At 37.9% G+C, this 20,462-nt stretch overlaps 1 protein-coding gene across 3 annotated transcripts in view; it reads right to left on the reverse strand.

Annotated features, from left to right (window-relative positions):
* nfatc2a (nuclear factor of activated T cells 2a) overlaps positions 1–20,462 on the reverse strand; it is a 167,405-nt gene that overhangs the window by 99,978 nt on the left and 46,965 nt on the right. For all 3 annotated transcript variants that reach the window (XM_063041478.1, XM_063041477.1, XM_063041476.1), the window contains exons 4-5: positions 15,661–15,863; positions 1,379–1,551 (exon numbers count right to left, since the gene is read on the reverse strand). In XM_063041478.1, the coding sequence (XP_062897548.1) occupies positions 1,379–1,551; positions 15,661–15,863 (376 nt within the window). The remainder of the gene's footprint in view (positions 1–1,378; positions 1,552–15,660; positions 15,864–20,462) is intronic.

Here is a 20,462-nt window from a genome sequence, read left to right on the forward strand (position 1 = left end):
GTACCTTTATTCCTCAGCTATTCTCATTGTTATATCTCACCGCACTGCCAAGACACATAATGAATTCCTTTTCTAAATTTAAAATAGAACATGCTAGCAATCATAACTGTTTAACAATCCAAAAATAACCAAACCAGTTGAGTGAAGAATGCACATCGTAGCAGAATTGAAACAGAACTGAGATGACAACTTGTAATGGAGTGATTTCATCAGAAGTGATATTCAATAGAAAACAGGAAAGTTAAATAAAAAAGTTAGTTTCTCATGTTACAGCCAGAGTTAAGCTCTGTCTGCTGTATGCACTTATAATATTACATACTATAGTCTTCTTAATATTATGTTAGGGAATTGGGCTCAATCATCTGTCCTTCTGTTTGAGATTAGGAAGTGATTATATGAATTTCTGTAGCACTATTGTTATAAAAGTTCCTTTAATAATGGAATCATCTTCAATTAACCATTGCAAAATTAGGAAGATGTAAAAATTACAGAGGAACTGAGAAACTTCTGTTCTCAAAGCACGCTTAATAGTTCATACAGAATTTCTATTGAAAACTTTAAGAGATTCGTGGATAATCTCCAAAGTGGCTGAGTCCTACCTGAGTGCATGTTCTACAGCTGTGCTCAAATTACATTCTTCCTACCCACTCTTCGGAACTCACCAAGTGGCCTGCCCTTCAGTATCTATCTTTATTTAGTAAATCAAAGCAAAAATCAGGAGGTTGAAGGGCTTTGGAAAGGTGTAAAGGAATAATACCAGCACTAAGAAGATATGATAGACTGAACAATTTGGACTCCTCTTTATACAAAAGACAAGGCCGGCGGGTGACCTCATAGAGGCTTTTAAGATGATAAAATGGTTCTAAAAGGTTGTTAGGGAGAAAATGGCTTCAAACGAGGGGGACCAAAACAATGAGTAAGGGAGTAGACCGTTAAAATTATATACATTATTAATCTATTGATGAATTCAGGAAACATATTTTAATTCAGTGAAACTTAAGAATGTGTAATTCACTGCAAAGAGGCCCAAAAAATATTGTTAAGTTGAAATCAATAGGAAGAAACTTAGTAAGATGTGCATACTTAATTCTGTCCTGAATTCACACGACCAAGAATAAATTTCTACTTCCCAGTATTCTGTTTTATCATCACTGGAAGGATGTCATTATTTGAGAACAGATCAATTTGTGTTTGTGTGAGATGAACACAATGGGTAACATGAATAAATTCTGGGGAATATAATCGGTGTTAGAAATGGCTATTCTTAAAGGGTAAATTGACTATTTTTTTCAAGCACAAATGAAATAGTCACCATTTCCTCCAATAAACATTTATGTACTAACAAGACATACTTATTCAAATGCAATAGAAAACTTACAGCATTCAATGGGGTTGGAAGCAACCTGCAGTGAGACAGTCCTGCCATTGGGCTGAGGGATGTGCACTCGAAAAACCAGCCTCACTCTGGTGTTCTTCCTGCCAATGTCCGTTTCTCCCTTTCTCAGCTCGATATCTGCATTTCTCAGCTTCAATATTCCAGCACAATCAATCCTAGAATTTAAAGAATGTACCTCAGTACTAATTAAGAGATAATTCAGGGTTACCTGACAAAAAAGAATTTAAATTCAGTTAAAAAACTTCAAATAAAGCTGGAATCAGTGAAATGTGACTATCACGCTGTTGAACTGCCACAAAAACCCAACTGGTTCACTATTATCGTCTTGGAAATCTGACACCCTTTTCTAGTCTGACAATTATAATTCCCCAGACTTAACTGCTTCAAAAATTGCATGTCATAGTTTGACAGGGAGTTGGGTAGTAAACGCACTTTTGTAAATGTTACCGAAACTCTGAGAATGAAATTACACCATAAACTAAAAGATTTGTTGAAGACTTTGAGGAACAAGATTCAGCTTTAATCGGAAGATCTGCTATGAATCTTTAGAAGTTTAAAGTGACTTATTCCTTCAAATGCAGGAGAATGAGGGGTGACCATGTAGAAATATTTAAAATGTTGAGAGGCATAGATAAATTGGATGGTCTTAACAGTCTCTGGGGTTGGGGAATCCATAACCTGAGGGTATATAGATTGAGAGTGAGAGGGGAAAGATTTAAAAGGTACATGAGGAGCAATTTTTTAACACAGATGGTGGTGTGTATATGGTATATGTTGCTGGAAGAAATGGTTGAGTCGGGTACAATAGTATCATGTAAGAAGCACTTGGATAGATATATGGAGGGGGCAGGGCTTAGAGGAATATGAGCCAAATACAGGAAGATGGAACAATCTGGGTAGGCACTCTGGTCACCAAAGACTCATTGGGCTGAAGGGTCTGTATCTTATGTTGTATTGCTCAACCACTCTGTGCTTGGTCACATTGCTAAACACTTCAAAACCAGAATAAGTGTGATAAACTTTTAGTTAGGAAACTACTCTGCATCTTATGCTCAATGTCAACCTGAATAATTTATAGAGCTTCATCTTTGGAAATAAAAAGCAGAGTTTGTAGAAGATGTAGAATAATTGGTATGACAGTCCTATAACAAGTGAGTCTAATTCCATACGGAACTGCGAAAAGGTAAACACTGGCAGACTCACTCCTCAGTTCAGATGTCAACACAAGATTGGGAGTAAGCCACAGATCCCTTGAGATAAAATAACATCTTACACACATATTTACTTCACTTAATGGGTGCAATGCTCACTATTGATACCAAATTGGAAATCACTGATAAAATCCCAAAATTAGGACATCCTTCTTGTAGGAAAAAGCAATTACAGTTTACTCATTTTATGAAATGCTATAACCATAGGCAGTCAGGAGTAATAAAAGTCATGAAGTCCATTAAGGTGGGTTCTCCATGTCTGCTTTCGAGGGGGTGAGGAAGAGGAGGCAGTGTTAGCAATAATTTGGGAATGGGAACATAGCTATGGGATGGAGTGGATAGGCTCCAGGTTAGATACGTCCTCCCAACCAAGAATGAACTGGAAATATGGTGCCCTTCGGCAGTGGATGATCTTATGATCAGTGGCAGGCAGTGGAGTTGCAAATTGAGAGTGCTGTGAGCCATAACTTTCAATTCACTTAAACTGTGATCTATACTGAGGACCAGTGGAAGCAAAACTTTCTGAGTTACGATTATATAGAATGAACTTTAATGCAAAAATATGATATTACAGGAAAACACTTTAAATCAAAGTTCACTGCTATCAACAAGATGTGCTGTTCAACTGAATTAAATGTAATGTACAAGCTTTTGATCCTGTTTCTATAGGAAAGTAAGTAATGGGCACTACGTATTTTATGGTGCCATCACATGCAAGAAATAAGTTGAAGAAAGATACTAATACCAACAGGAATTGACTCAGGAAATGCCATGTCCAAAATACTAATGGATGGGTCTTCAACAGGAAATAGGCACAAATAGGCATAGTACTTCAAAACACGTCCAAAGTTACATCCTACATGTGCATAAGCATATACAAGGGTACAAGTGATATTTTCTAATCCAGTTTTTAGACTAGAGATGTGTAATTTTGTGTGCTATGCTCCTGTTAGTGTTGATGTATTTGCTTTACTCTTCTTACTTGTTAATTATTGGTTTGCTTCTGGGATAGAAAATTCATTTGCAGTGAATCAGATATAATGATTTCCAGGACCAAATTAAGGACCAGTCCTACTCAAACCCAGAGTTTCAAAAAACTCAGTTCCTGTTCCTAATTATCAGTGATTTCTACAGGAAAGTGTGTGTAAATATCAACTAAAAACAGTCCAAATATGAACAAGTTACCATCTTGGCTCAAACTTCATGCTTGTCACTCAGATAAGTATCCAGACAACTGAAAAGGCCAACACATTAACAAATAAAAATTTATAGCCATCAAGAATTGAATCTATGAATATCCTTTTACGAGTGCTTCTATTTGCTCAGGGCAACTTGTCAGGACTGCTGGGGAAGGAGAGGGATATGGTGTAAAATGTAATGAGTCGAACAATTGTAACTCTTCTGGATGTAAACTTGACCACTTCGGAATCATTTGCCTGTTATACCAAATATACATACTTTCACAACATTATGTCAATTACTTACCATAGGTGAACGAAATGTGCTAATTATAGCAATCCATAATGTCATGAGACAAACAAGCACAATGAATTTAACTTTGCTCTGTGTGAACTAATGACTGAGGTTGTCACTTTACAAATCCAACCCCCTGTGCATTACTCATAATGCACAGAAATACTGAAGACCAAACAAGTTCTTCTTCTTTCGCAGAAAACACCTCAAAAGGGTTAACAATAACCTTTTTTGTTGAAGAAAGCTTCTTTTGTTAAGATTGATTTGCTCAATTAAGGTGAACTAAAAATAATGACACAAACAATGCTGATGACATATCATCAAATTCTGATTTTCTAGAGTCTGCGATCATCTTTATGTCACAAATGTATACTTGTTGAGCACATTTTCACAAAGCCATTCCAAAATAAAATGCTGGAAACACTCAGCATGTCAGGCACATCAGTGATAAGTAAAACAGTTGACACTTTAGGTCAAAGTCCCTTCATCAGAATTACGAAACAATCCTAAATCCTAGACGAGATATTTTGGATTACATATTGATCAAGTGACAGACTAAATGAAAGGACTAACAAAATGATAGCATCAAACTAGGGCAGGATAAACAAATGAGGTATTGGAAACATGAGTGTCCAATTTTTGCAACTAAAAGTGACTTTAAATTCCAAAATGGCATCTAACCTGTGCGTCACATCTGAACCTCCACTGATAAAAGCATTAGTGTTGAAACCATTGACTTATTAGCATGCTACACTAATACTCTCTCTAAGTAGAGATGCTTTGCTGGCTTATTTCTTCTAGTTATTAGTCAAATCTACAAGGACTCAATATTTTCAAAAGTTATTCCATGTTATTAAAAACTCCAGAGTCTGTTGTCGTAAATATTGAAGGATCTTTCTATGATCTCAAGGCTTCAGTTCAAAGTTCAAAGTAAATTTATTATCAAAGTATACACTGTATATGTCACCATATACAACCCTGAGATTAATTTTCTTGCAGGCATTCACAGTAAATATAAGAAACACAATAGAATCAATGAAGACTGCACTCAACAGGACTTGTAAACAATCAGTGTGCAGAAGACAACAAACTGTGCAAATACAAAAAGAAAGAAAAAAAGTAATAACTGACCATATTGCAACTTGTGATTCCATTGGCCCATTTATAAATTGAGGAGATTCAATAGGATAGATGGAAAACTATCCACTTTAAAATGAAAATCTTATCCTTAGCAATGCATGCAAAATGAGGAGGAACTCAGCAGGCTAGGCAGCATTCGTGGAAAAGAGTAACCAGTCAATGCTATGGACTGCCCAGTCCCCCCTTTTTTCCCTTTTTTCATAGAGTGTGGTTATTTTCCGCTTCTCATTTTAAAAATTTAAAGTTTTTTTTCTCTCTCTATCAATTGATAAGAGGAGAATTAGCTGTCTTCTTTTTTTATTATATACTACATATTAGCTTAATACTATGTATGATTTTGATCATGTCTATTTCACTTACTGTGTGTATTGTTATTGATGTATATATTTGAGATAATTCTCCTCTTGTTTGTATACATGCTCTTTTTAAATCAATAAAAAGATTAATAACGAAAGAAAGAAGAAGTTAATGCTTCAGGCTGGGACCCTTCATCAGGACTCGACTGTTTACTCTTTTCCATAGATGCTGCCTGGCCTGCTGAGTTCCTCCAGCATTTTGTGTGCATTACTTAGATTTCCAGCATCTGCAGATTTTCTCTTGTTTGAGATTGGAATCTTATCCTCAATTTAATTCTTATTCGCAATGTCTGCAAACTGAAAGCATATTTTTAAAAATATTTTAAAATTTCCTTCTTACTAACAATAGCCATCAATAAAAAACTGATCTAATTAAAAAATATGAAAATAGGAAATTTGAAGGTACTTCACTACCATTTTTTTTCTTAAAACTGTTAAAAAAAATAAGGCAAATACAATTAAATAGGCAGTTAGATAAGTTTGAGCTAACAAAGAAGCATAAACAAAGTTATGTTATTTAATCTGATTGAAATTTTGATCAAATCACAAATAAGGCGGACAGAAGGAATGCAGCAGATTATGCTTATATGGGTTTTAGAGAAACTGAAGTCTGTGAAATTAATGAACTAGTTGTAGTATGAGTATGAAATTTGTTTTACTAACGAAAATAGAATGGAGAGTAATTGGTAGTTATTTTTCAAACATCAAGAATGACAGATATCAATGTTCCTCAGGTGTAGGAGCTGGGGCCCTGCTCATTTTGATATGGGCATCCAGGGTAAAGTTGCTAACTCTGCAGAGGACTTAAACCTTGATAGTGATAAACTATAAGATGATATGGATAGGCAGAATGTGTACATAAATGCTAGAATTTGAGAAAACGATTATTGTGAGATGATACTCCTTGGCAGAGAGTACCTGGAGAAGGATGGGCTCCGCCAGGTTTCAGATGCCCAAGACCAATGAGCATACCAAAAAAAAAGCTTGTCATGACAGCGCCCTGACGACTCCACCAGGAGTTAAGGGCGCACACACAAACACACAAACACACACACATGCACACACACACACACACACGCACACACACAAACACACACACGCACACGCACACACACAAACACACACACGCACACACACAAACACACACACGCACACACACACACAAACACACACGCACACACACACACGCACACACACACACACACACACACACACACACACGCACACACACACACACACACACACACACACAAACACACACACACACAAACACACACACACACACACACACTTACTCACTCACTCCTTGGCAGAAAAAGTAAATAGAAGCAATATGGTCTAAGTAGTAAAATTCTAATGGTGTGCACTAACAATGGGAAGCTGGGTACATATGTGCCTAAATTTGAAAGGGATGGGGGATGGTGAAAGTGGCTAATAAATATTTTGAATCGTACAAGTATACAGCTACAGAACCAAGCCCTTTTGCTCAGGGTAGCCATGCTGAACATTGATCAACATTAATCCCAATCACCAGCACTTCTTCTGTAGACTTCTCTGCCTTCATTATTGAAGTGCTCGTCCAGATACATCTTAAATATTGTGAAAATTCCCCTTTCGCATCCATTCCAGATTCCAATTACCGCCTCGGTAAAAGGAACTGTTCCTCATATCCACTCAAAATCTCTTCCCTTTCACCCTAAACCTGTGCTAGATGGTTTCTGACACCTCTGTTATGGGGAAAGGTTTTCTTTTATCTACCCTGTCCATGTCCTTCATAATTTTGTATACTTCAGCTCTATCTCCTTTCAGCGCCTTTCATTCAAAGGGAAACATTCTGAGCTTCTCAAGTCTCTCCTCATTCCAGGCAGCTGGTAAATCACTGCTGCATTATCCCCTTCATAGTGAATGGTGACCAGAATTTCATACAGTTATGACCTAACCAAACTTGTAGTGTAGTAATTACCTATATATAAATCAAATGCCCTTTTCACCTCTTTGTGTTACCATCACCTATTTCGGAATCCTCTGAATTACAACAGAGAAGTAGAATGCAAATGTAAATGTTAATTAGGCCCCAAGGAGAGGTATCCACCTCTGACATCTCTCACTCCTTTCTCAATTTCTCTGTCTCCATATCTGGAGATAGACAGTCTACTGATATATTTTAAAAACTTAAGACTATCTAGACTATACCTCGTGACACCCACCATCCCCTTTTCTCATTACCTCCATCTCAATTACATCTGTTCTCAGGATGTAGCTTTCCATTCCGGAACATCTGAGATATACTCCTTCTTCAAAAGAAAGTGGTGTTACTTCCTCTATCATTGATGCTGTCCCCACCCGCATCTCTTCCATTTCCTAGATGTCCACCCTCAACTTCATTATATCTTCCAACTGCATTAACAGGGATAGAGTTCCTCTTGTCCTTACCTAACAACCCACAAGCCTCCACACCAGCACATCATTCTCTCTAGCTTCCGCTATCTTCAACAGGATTCCACCACTAAACACTTCTTTATCCCCCCCCTATTTTCTGCTTTTGATAGATATCACTCTCTCCGTAACTTCCTTATCCTTGTCCATTTGTCCCTTCCCATTTAGCCCTGCTCATTCACTTCTTCCCTCACCACTATTCAGGACCCCAAACAGACCTTCCTGGTGAGGCAACTTTTTACTTGTGAGTCTGTCAAGGTTACCCACTGTATCTGGTGCAGCTTCCTCTACAGTGGTGTGACCTGACATAGATTGAGGACCTTTGCTCCATCCACAACAGGCAGGATTTCCTAGGAGCAAACCACTTTAATTCCACTCCCTTTTCCATTCCAACATGTCAGTCCATGGCCTCTTCTACCTTCACAATGAGGCCACTCTTAGATACTTAAACTGGACATGGATAGGGTAGCCTCCAACCTGATGGCATGCACATCGATTTCCCTAACCTCCAGTAATTTCACTGCTTGCCCCTTCTATCTCTTTCCATTCCTCATTCTGGATCCCCTCTTACCCCTTCCATTCTCCTCACTTGCCTATTACTTCCCTCTGGTCCCTCATCCTTCCCTTTCTCCCATAATCTATTCTCCTCTCCTCTAAGATTCCTTCTTCTTCAGCCCCTTACGGTTCACTTCCTAGCTTCTTATTTTATCCCCCTCACCCACATCCTACCTTCCGCCCAGCGTGGCTTCACCTATCAGCTGTCATCCTCCCCACACCTCCCATATTCTTATTCTGGCTTCTTCCCCCTGCCTTTATACTTTATACTTTATTGTCACCAAACAATTGGTACTGGAAAGTACAATCATCACAGCGATATTTGATTCTGCGGTTCCCACTCCCTGGATTACAAATATTAAATATTAAAAATAGTAAAAAATAGTAAATATTAAAAATTTAAATTATAAATCATAAATAGAAAATAGAAAAATGGTAGTGCAAAAAAAACTGAGAGGCAGGTCCAGATATTTGGAGGGGACGGCCCAGATCTGGGTCAGGATCCATTCAACAGTCTTATCACAGTTGGAAAGAAGCTGTTCCCAAATCTGGCTGTACGAGTCTTCAAGCTCCTGAGCCTTCTCCCAGAGGGAAGAGGGACGAAAAGTGTGTTGGCTGGGTGGGTCGTGTCCTTGATTATTTTCCAGTCCTGAAGAAGGGTCTCAGCCCTGACCTGCTGAGTTCCTTCAGCATTTTGTGTGTGTTACTCTGGATTTCCAGCATCACAAAATCATTTGTATTTAGGACACAAAGCAGAGCATTGAGTGTATTCATGATCACCAAATGTTCAGACATGAAGGAAAAAAAGACTAGATGTCTGGAAAGCAGACAAGATATAGCTGGATTCCAGGGAGGTAAGGTTAGACTAGATAAACTGCCTTAGTCTTGGTCTGTCTTGTGTTTCTGTGATATCATACTGGGGGAACATCGTATCATTTTTTAATGCATGCATTTCTAAATGACAATAAATGAGGACAGAGTGTCCCCATAATCTAAAATCTAACTTCACGGCCTAGAACTCACAAGTTATAGGGGTAATGGAAACAAAGTCAATTAGAACTCTTATAGGAGAATTAGATAAGCACACAAGAGAGAGAAAAAATGCTACTCCATGGTAAAAGAATAGAGCAAGGATTCTGATGGTTATGTTCTTTTTGGAAATGGTCGAAGAGTCAATGGGCCAATTCATTGCCTTCTGTGGCATAAGATTTCTATGAACCTACAATTTTTGCCTGGATCTGTTCTGCACATGAACAAATACCCATCATTACTGGGGCCAACTCAATAAAAAAATAGCAACAGCCAATTCCTTCAGAGAAAATGGGAAAGATTAACATTAATGTATCATTTGTTAAATAATTGAAACAGTCACTGTTTTATATTGCAAGCTTCAGCTTGGAAAGTTATCATATTTCTTATCTTACTCTACCAACATAAAATCTCACATATCAGCAAACTGGAGGTATAAACCACAGCTGAAAATTTCATCTCGCTTCGAGCCTCATGGTACTGTGAAAATATCCAGAGAGGGCAGTTTAAGACTCTTGGAGGTTAACACTATATGACACTTGGACTGCTAAACCACACTGAAAAAGCTTTGGTGTCCTAGATCTGAGTGATACCTAAACCAGCCTGGAATTCATGAAAAAATAGATGTTGTTTCTCAGTCTCATAAACTTTTCAACCTTTGTATTCTGAATGATAGCTTAAGCTAGTCTTTTGAGCATTTAGCCTTAGTGAGTGAACCAAAATGTTTTCCAGTTCCTGCTTAGGGGTAACTGGAAAACATTCTGGTTCACTCACTAAGGTTAAATGCTCAATAACTCTGCCAACAAATGATCAGGTGCAATGCCACACTCCATTCTAGCTACTTCATTTCAGTCACACAAGAAGCCCAGCTACTATTTCCTGTAATTTTTCTGAATGTGAATTACATGACTTCTTGATAGTTAATAAGTACAGCCAAATACCAACAAGTGATATTGTCTTTTCCAGCTGCTGCTCGTTACTCTGATTGAAAACATTTTAAGAATTAGTGCAAAATAAAACCAAGTTCTATTTAGCAGCCAGAGATTTGTAGATGTAGAAATGGAAAGCAAATCAGATTAGAATCAACCTCTGCCAATTCATCTTTTAAAAAATAATAATTCTTTTAATTCGGTTTAAAGCACTTTGCTTTAAATATTAATTTATTTAAATGTAATTTGATATATCAAATCATATGCAATTCACATGCCTGATCTGACTAGCTTACGTGATCATTTGAGGTCAGCTACAATGGGCAACCTATTTTGAGCTACGTGTTGCCACGGGAGCAGACCCAACCTGCTAGGAAGGGAGGGCATGAATAACAAACTGACTGTAATTATTTTTGCATTAAAAGGTATGTCTTAACAAAAAAGATTGATTTTGGCCAACTGAGCAGCAAGACTTTTTAATCTGCAAAAGAACCTTTCTCTTGGTCAGTAACAGTAAACACAAGTGAAAACCCAATAGTCTGTTTAGATGTCTCCAATGCAGACTGATTTCTCGAATCAGAGTTCCCATTTGAAAAGCAGGGTTTGTGCAAATTCATTGCCTTCATGGAGAAAGCAATTGAAACAACATTAGTAAAGGATTAAGAACTAAAGGCATGAAGAGATACCCTTTAGAGCTTGGAGCTTACCGTCCGTGGATACACATTTTATCAAAAGGACAGGCAGAAATGCAGAAAGGGTGGCATTGGTCATTGATAAAAAATGAAATCAAATCATTAGAAAGAGGTGACATAGGGTTGGGTGATGTTGAATCATTCGGGCTAGAGCCAAGGAACTGAAGGGGTAGAAAGATCCTGAAGGGAGTTATATACAGCTCCCAAAAATTAGCACAGATGTGGTCTACAAATTACAACGGGACATAGAAAATGCATACTAAAAGGGCAATGCTACAATAGTCATGGGGGATTTCAATATGCAGGTAGACTGGGAAAGTCACATTGGTGCTGGATTCTAAGAGCGGGAATTTGTAGAATGCCTACAAGATGGCTTCTTAGAGCAGCTCATGCTTGAGCCCACTGGGGGTTGGGGTGGGGAGAAATCAGATACTCTGGATTGGGTGTTGTGCAATGAACTGGAATTGATTAGAGACCTTAAGGTAAAAGAATCCTTAGGGGAAATTAATCATAATATGATTGAATTCACCCTGAAATTTGAGAAAGAGAAGCTAAAGCCAGTATTACCAAGGAGTAAAGGGAATTACAGAGACATAAGAGAAGCTGGCCAGAATTGATTGGAAAAGAACACTGGCAGGGATGATGGCAGAGTAGCAATGACTGGAATTCTGGAAGCAATTTAGAAGGCACAGGATATATACATCCCAAAGAGGAAGAGGTATTCTAAAGAAATGATGACACAACTGTGGCTAACGAGAGGTCAAAACAAGCATAAAAGCCAAGGAGAGAGTACATAACAGAGCAAAAATTAGTGGGAGGATGGGAAGCTTTTAAATACCAACAGAAGGCAACTAAAAAAGTCATTAAGGAGGTAAAGATAGAATATGAAAGTAAGCTAGCCAATAATATAAAAGAGGATACCAAAAGATTCTTCAGATACATAAAGTGTAAAAGAGAGACGAGAGTGGATATCAGACCGCTGGAAAACAATGCTGTATAGGTAGTAGTAAACTGGGACAAGGAAATGATGGACTAATTGAATAAATATTTTGCATCAGCCTTCACTGTTGAAGACACTAGCAGTATGATGGAAGTCCCAGGTGTCAGGTAGATAAGTCAGCTGGACCAGATGGTGTATACCCCAGGGTTCTGAAAGGGGTGGCTGAAGAGATTATGAAGACATTAGTAATGACCTTTCAAGAATCACTAGATTCTGGAATGGTTCCAGAATACTGGAAAATTGCAAATGTCACTCCACTCTTCAAGAAGGGAGAGAAGCAGAAGAAAAGAAATTATAGGCCAGTTAGTCTGACCTCAGTGGTTGGGAAGATGTTGGAGTTGATTGTTAAGAATGTAGTTTCAGGGTATTTGGCAGCACATGATAAAATAGGCCGTTGTCAACATGGTTCCCTCAAAGGAAAATCTTGTCTGACAAATCTGTTGGAATTCTTTGAAGACATAACAAGCAGGCTAGACAAAGAAGAATCGGTTGAAGTTGTGTACTTGGATTTTCAGAGGGCCTTTGACAAGGTATCACCCATGAGACTGCTTAACAAGCTACAAGTCCATAGTATTACAGGAAAGATTCTAGCATGGATAAAGCAGTGGCTGATTGGCAGCAGGCAAAGAATGGGAATAAAGGGAGTCTTTTCTGGTCCACAGGGGTCTGTGCTGGGACGGATTCTTTTAACGTTATATGTCAATGATTTGGATGATGGAATTGATGGCCTTGTTGCAAAGTTTGCAGATGATGCGAAGATTGGTGGAGGGGCAGGTAGTTTTGAGAAAATAGAGAGGCTACTGAAGGACGTTGACAGATTAGGAAAATGGGCAAAGTGGCAGGTAGAATACAGGGTCAGGAAATGCATGGTCATACACTTTGGTAGAAGAAATCAAAGGGACGGCTATTTTCTAAATGGAGAGAAAATTCAAAACTCTGAAGGTGCAAGGGATCATGGGAATCCTTATGCAGGATTCCTCAAAGGTTAGTTTGTAGTTTGAGTCTGTGGTGAGGAACACTAAATGCGATGTTAGCTTTCATTTCTAGAGGACTCAAATATAAAAGCAAGGATGTAAGGTTGAGACTCTGTAAAGCACTGGTGAAGCCTCACTTGGAATATTGTGAGCAGTTTTGGGCCCTTTATCTTAGAAGGGACATGCTGAAACCGGGGAGGGTTCAAAGGAGGCTCACAATAATGATTCCAAATGATTCCAGGTTTCAATGGCTTGTCATATGAATAGCGTTTAATAGCTCTGGGCCTGTATTCACAGGATTTCAGAAGAATGAGGGGTGACCTCATTGAAACCTATCAAATGGTGAAAAGGCTTGACAGAATGGATGTGGAGAGGATGTTTCCTATGGTGGGAGAGTCTACGACCAGAGGACACTGCCTCAGAATGGAGGGGCATCCTTTTAGAATGGAGATGAGAAGGAATTTCTTTCACCAGAGAGTGGTGAATCAGTGGAATTTGTTGCCACAGGCAGCTGTGGAGGCCAAGTCTGTATATATATTTAAGGCAAGGGTTGATAGACTCTTGATTGGTCAGGGCATAAAGAGATACTGGAGGGAAGGCAGGAGACTGGGGCTGAGAGGAAAAATGGATCAGCCATGATGAAATGGAGGAGCAGACTCGATGGGCCAAATGGCCTAATTCTGCTCCTATATATTATGGTCTTATGGTTTAATTAACTAAAATCATGGAGCTTCCAGGAAGGTTGTTAAGCTTCCTCTAACCTGTCCAGCTTCCCTGGAATGGTCCAATATACGTATCTTTCTACATGTTTATTCTCAAGTAGACCAGCCAAAGGTCATTATTCAGCAGTGCAGGAAAGAATGTGTACCGGTACTTCTCTGACTACTCCACTAATTGCCTTCTGTGCACTATTGAACAAATTGGTGGAGCTTCCTTGACCCTAAGAATGAGGCTAGTCTAAGTTCAGCACCCAGAAATGGAAGCAGGCAGGCAGGAAATAGCAGGCTACATGTTACTGTTTCATAGGAAAGACAAATATTCATGATCTTTACTACCTCAACATAGAATAATTGTGGTATTTTATCTCATTTTATTAAATAGTATCTCAAAGCGATTGTAAGTAAATGTTTTCTTCAGATTTGATTTTTAAGTTGTATTTGGATTACACCACACAGGACAGGTAGTACAAAACATTTTTTTTGTTTCCAGGTTTGTCCATTATAAGCTGCTTTTGGGTTATTTTGCTATTAATTTTTATTTATAATTAAGATCAGGTCAAAGGACATGAGATTGCTTAAATTGCATTGTTTGCTATGGCAGTTGGACAAAGAAATGTAGGGTGAGAAAGCCTGAATGGAAATTACACAACTTTTCTGTAATTAGGGGTACACTAATTAGGGGTACACTTAAAGGTTTAATTGTCTTTCACTTAAGTAGCAACATACAATGTTTTACCAGACTTTCCACCTAACAAGTGTAGAAGCAGATGCAAATGAGGTTACTGAGTTGATACAGCAGTGCAGTATCAGTGATCTGCAATGGTAAAGGTAATCCTCTATCCATTCAAAACCTATCTTGGAAATTAACAGTTCAACTGATAGCACAGTACTTTCCCATTAGTATTCTTTTAATGTCAAGATCTTACAAAGAATCCAAAGCAATTGTATTTGACTAGTTTGCTAAAATTCCCCAAACACCCTGAAAACAGAACCAGAATGTCACCTTTTATTGTAATTGTGCTAGTCACTCTTCCAATGTGCATGTAAATATTTTGTAAGTAAACATTTAAAGTTCCAAGGATAAAATGATCAGTAAAGCACAAAATCTTTTTTACAGTTCGTATTTTAGGTGAAATCAAGATGGCAATAATGTGAGATGTCAAGTCCTGAGACATTTTTTTTTAATTTTAAAAGTTCAGGGTCTAGATTGAGCAGTTGGGTTCATACAAAGCTGGACACAGATATGAACAACTTGCATCATGACTCAACAATTCACCACAAGGTTAACCTCAGAGAAAAGTTGCCTACCATATATATCATCATGTACTTTAAATTTCTAGATTAAAAATCAGATTAAGAGTGGGGCAGCAGAAATGCATTACTTTTAGCACCAAGTTTGTAGAAATGATATCAATAGCAAAACACAATATAAAAACTTTGCTAATGAAAGTAAACTGAGATCATCAAATATGTCGACCAACTCATTCAATTTAGTGTAAAGTGATATTGCTTTGAGACTAACAGATACAGTCCAGCCAAAACTTTACTGTAGACAAAAGCTGCCTTTACTGCAGCTGGTAAGAGGCTTTAATTTCATTATTCTCAATGGGATTTAACCAAATTGTCCAATGTAAAGGAACAACAGTAACATGCCATTATCCAACTCATTCTCTTCAGGGGTAATATTTAACAAAAATATTTAAAAACTATATAACGGTCAGTAACACTTTAATTAAATTAATATTCTTACACTGCTTTCATGTTGTTCTCCGGCAAAAGAGGGATCTCCAGGACTTTGGTGTTGCCACATATTTTCTCATAGCTGGTGGTTGAGACTGTCTTGCCAGTGATGCGATGGACTTGGTAAAAGGCATGTGGCCTTAGGAGTCGCTCATCTGCTGTTCCAATAAATATGTGCAGGCTTAAAGGTGTGTTCTCCATGTAGCCATGCAGCTGATAAGAGACAAGATAACATGTTGGTTTGTTCAAGATAAAAGCTACATTAAATCCTTACAGGCCTCACTCAACATAAAAATGAAGGTAGGCTAGAAAAGCTTTGAATCATAATTCCAAATATCATCATTGTTTTTAAAACAACAGACCATTCTCATTTAGAATATACAGTTTGTACTGCAATACAATCACAAACGGAATTTCTATACGTTCCTTCACTTCAGAGTTCTCCTATAATAACTTGAAAGTACTGATGTGGTGAAATCAACACTTCTTTAAATCTTTCCATTGATCCATTGGCAGGATGAAGGAATCAACATCAGCATCCTCTCTCAGGCACAGATCTCTAGCACCAAGGCTCTTATTATAGACAGTGAGTTCTGATGGACAGGCTACCACATTCAAAAGTCCAACAATAAGAATCCGATATCAAGCTTCGTTGTAACAAGAGATAACCAGACGGTCATGGGTTTTATCAAAGCCAGCTTGAAAAAAAAGTTACATGTTCACCTACTTCCTGGGAATCCTTGGCCTGTGAAGGAACATTTGGGAAGATGAAGATGTGATGGTTCTCAGTTCCATATCCACAAATCTCTAAACTCAGAAGAGGATTTTAAGCCCTAACTGATATAGGTATTTACAGGTATCCTCACTATAGGGGCAGTATACTGTATCAACCTACTCTTCAAAGACTAGCTTACTTTCCTCGTTGTCCACGGGAATGGTACCGGAGGATTGGAGGGAGGCGAATGTTGTTCCCTTGTTCAAAAAAGGTAGTAGGGATAGTCCCGGTAATTATAGACCAGTAAGCCTTACGTCTGTGGTGGGAAAGCTGTTGGAAAAGATTCTTAGAGATAGGATCTATAGGCATTTAGAGAATCATGGTCTGATCAGGGACAGTCAGCATGGCTTTGTGAAGGGCAGATCATGTCTAACAAGCCTGACAGAGTTCTTTGAGGAGGTGACCAGGCATATAGATGATGGTAGTGCAGTGGATGTGATCTATATGGATTTTAGTAAGGCATTTGACAAGGTTCCACACGGTAGGCTTATTCAGAAAGTTAGAAGGCATGGGATCCAGGGAAGTTTGGCCAGGTGGATTCAGAATTGGCTTGCCTGCAGAAGGCAGAGGGTGGTGGAGGAGGGAGTACATTCAGATTGGAGGATTGTGACTAGTGGTGTCCCATGATAGAGGTGTACAAAATAATAAGAAGAATAGATAGAGTGGATAGCCACTGCCTCTTCCCCAGGGCACCACTGCTCAATACAAGAGGACATGGCTTTAAGGTAAGGGGTGGGAAGTTCAAGGGGGATATCAGAGGAAGGTTTTTTACTCAGTGGGTGGTGCGTGGAATGTACTGCCTGAGTCAGTGGTGGAGGCAGATACACTAGTGAAGTTTAAGAGACTACTAGACAGGTATATGGAGGAATCTAAGGTGGGGGCTTATATGGGAGGCAGGGTTTGAGGGTCAGCACAACATTGTGGGCCGAAGGGCCTGTACTGTGCTGTACTATTCTATCTATTCTATTTCCTATTTACTCTTTGCAATGAGTTCTAACTGCCAATACCCACTGCTTGAGTGGTGGGTCCACCACCCCCCACCCCACAAAGGAGGAGTTTAAGAAGTAGTTTAAACACAGTAAATTTGATTTTCAATGATGTACATTTAAATTTAAACAAACAGTTCTTAACATACATTTAAAGCTCACAGAGGATTTCTGATTTATAAAAGATTTAAGAATTACAAATTATTTACAAACTATAAAGGTCTTTTAAACAATGAGAAAATACCAACAAGTTGTAGACAAATAAGTCATCTGTCGCAGAAACCAAAGGATGAGGAATGAATTCTAGTTCTTCTCTCTGTCATCCTGTATTTCTGTCATTCTTCTTCTCATTCCCAATAATCCCCAATGCTTCCAAATAATTATACTATTTTGATATTAGATAACATAATTTGAAGATAATGTTTTATGGGACAAATTTCCACAGATAGTCTAAAAGCTTCTGTGGACAATGGTACAAGTAACTTTGCTGTAGTTGCCTGGTTTAACAAAGGCCATTTAACATAGCACCATTGTCTTGTGTTTAGCTAATGCAGACAAGATATCTCATTGTCACTTCACTTTGCAAACCACATTTCTTAGCAGTCAGACCAAGTGTCCTTTAACTTCAAACAGGTTACTGATTGTAATTTACATTAAGAGCTGAAGACTGATTCTTATTTACAAAAAGAAGTTCAGCAAGGAATATTTGTTAAAAGTTTAAGTTTGTCACAAACAACTCTGACCCTTTGGAAATATTATACTGCTGTAGCAGGAAGCTGAGGTTAGTTATAAGCCTCTTGGACCCTAGAAAGTGAATATTAATCACAATGGTGACCTCAAATAGTTAAAAATTTTTGAAACACTCAGCAGATCACGCAATATCTGTAGAAGGTGAAATAACTAATGTTTCAGGTGGAAACCCCTTTGTCAGAACTGGGAAGGAACTTTGTTCTAAAACGTTAACTGCTTTTCATTCTACAGATGCTGCCTGGCTTTCTGTGTGTTTCCAGCATTTCTGTCTTAATTTGTATTTCCATTTTTCATTTACTAATAACCTCAAGTCTCATCAAACTTCAGAACAAAGTGAATAATCTTAGCAATTACAACATACATCCACTGACACCTTCTTGTCTGTTCATTGAACCATGGAATTACTCTAGAACAGAAGATACCATTCAGCTTATCATGACTATCCTGACTTGCTATAATCAATTTTATCAGATCCATTCTCTATTCTGTCCCAACAACCTTCTTAAAAACTTTTTCTTGAGTGTCTACTCAATCCACTTTTAGATTACTAATTGATTCTTGCCATCACTCATACAGGCAGTGAGTTCCAATCACAATCACTCTCCTTACGAAGATCCTCCTCACATCCCTTGTTGATCTTTAAATCTATGTCCCTAAAACCATCGTCTGAAGGAACAGCTTCTCTATACTTACCCTTTTCAAACTTGTTAGGATCTTGTACATTTTTAACAAACATTCTTTTCCACTTTTCTTCCCAAAAAAGAACTACCTCATCCTAACATTATCCTCAAGAAGGCAACATCCATCATTGGGAACCCTCACTATCCAGGGTATGCTCTCTTCTCATTATTGCCATCAAGGAGAAGGTACAGAGTCTGTTTTAGGAATAGCTTCTTCTCATCCACCATGAAATTTCTGAACAGTCTATGTAACCATTGACACTATCTCATTATTTTGCTCTGTTTTTGAACTATTTATTTATTTTTAATATAATCCTTACAGTAACAGTAATTTTTAAAATGTATTTCACTGTACAAATGCCACAATGTAACAAATTGTATGACATATGACAGAGATAATAAGCCTGATTCTAATTCTGAACATTATCACTAAGACTCCTTATTCCTGTAATCATTTGATTAACTTTCTTCTGTACTCTCTCAAGGAATTTTGTACCTTTTCTCATTTGTATGTATCCTTTTGCAGACTTCTTTACATGCTAATTGCTTATTTTCTTTCAACCAGCCACTGTACATCAGCAATTTTACTTATGTTATATTCATTCCCATTAATTTTTTCAGCACATGCTCCTTACTAGTGTTATTTCTTAATTCCTTAAATCCATTTGGTTCTTCACTATTTATGGTAATGTCTGTTTTCTGCTGTGAATTAAATTCAATGTTATCTATTACATGTTTAATCACTCTTGTCTTATATAGTAAAAGAATCTCAGGGTTGTATGTGGTGATACATATGTACTCTGAAAATAAATTTTACTTTGAACATTTGAACTTTGAAAATTGCTCTCAGATATACCTCACCACAAGCAGTATGGAAATAAATAGAGTATCATTGATCAATAAAATTAATGTTTTCAATGTATGTTTTGATTTCTGCAAATAAGGGCCAATATTTTAATTTGTTCTGCCAGCTGCTGGTATAGTGTCATCAGCACTGGACTTTGAGGCAAATGATCCTGAGTTCAAATCCAGCTAGCACCTCGTATGCTTTCCATCTATGCTGGGTTGAGCATTGAGCTAGCAACTCGGTCGTAAAAAACATTCAGAGGCTATGGAAACAGCAAAACTGCCACCCGATGCACCATATGCCGTGAAAAGGAACAACAACAACATTCTGATTTGTTATTCTATGTTAGCTGAGTTTTAGACAGCCCTAGCAATACTGTACTAAATTTTAACACCAGGAGTTTAGGTACATTCCAGGTGGTTAAATTTGATTGGAAATATTTCTGGTAATCAAACTTTAACTGAACAGACCTGAGACATTCAGATTTGCCTGCTCATTTCTTCTCAAAGTATCATACAGACACAGCAAATTGCCGCACAGAAACAGCCTGTTGAAACCACCCAAATTCCCGAAATATAATCTGTAGCTTGTCCTCCATCTTCCTTCAACAACTTAAAATCTGAAAGATTTATGAACCTGCTTCAATAACCAATCTCTTACTATTTTTTCTAATCAACTGCTTAGTGTCTCAAAAGCTGGAACTTATTCCATATTTGTCTTAACTTTATTTTATTCACTGCACGTACACTGTAGATATTGCTGGAAAGGCTTGAT

This window comes from Mobula hypostoma, chromosome 2, assembly GCF_963921235.1.
Source record: "Mobula hypostoma chromosome 2, sMobHyp1.1, whole genome shotgun sequence".
NCBI classification, from domain to species: Eukaryota; Metazoa; Chordata; class Chondrichthyes; order Myliobatiformes; family Myliobatidae; genus Mobula; species Mobula hypostoma.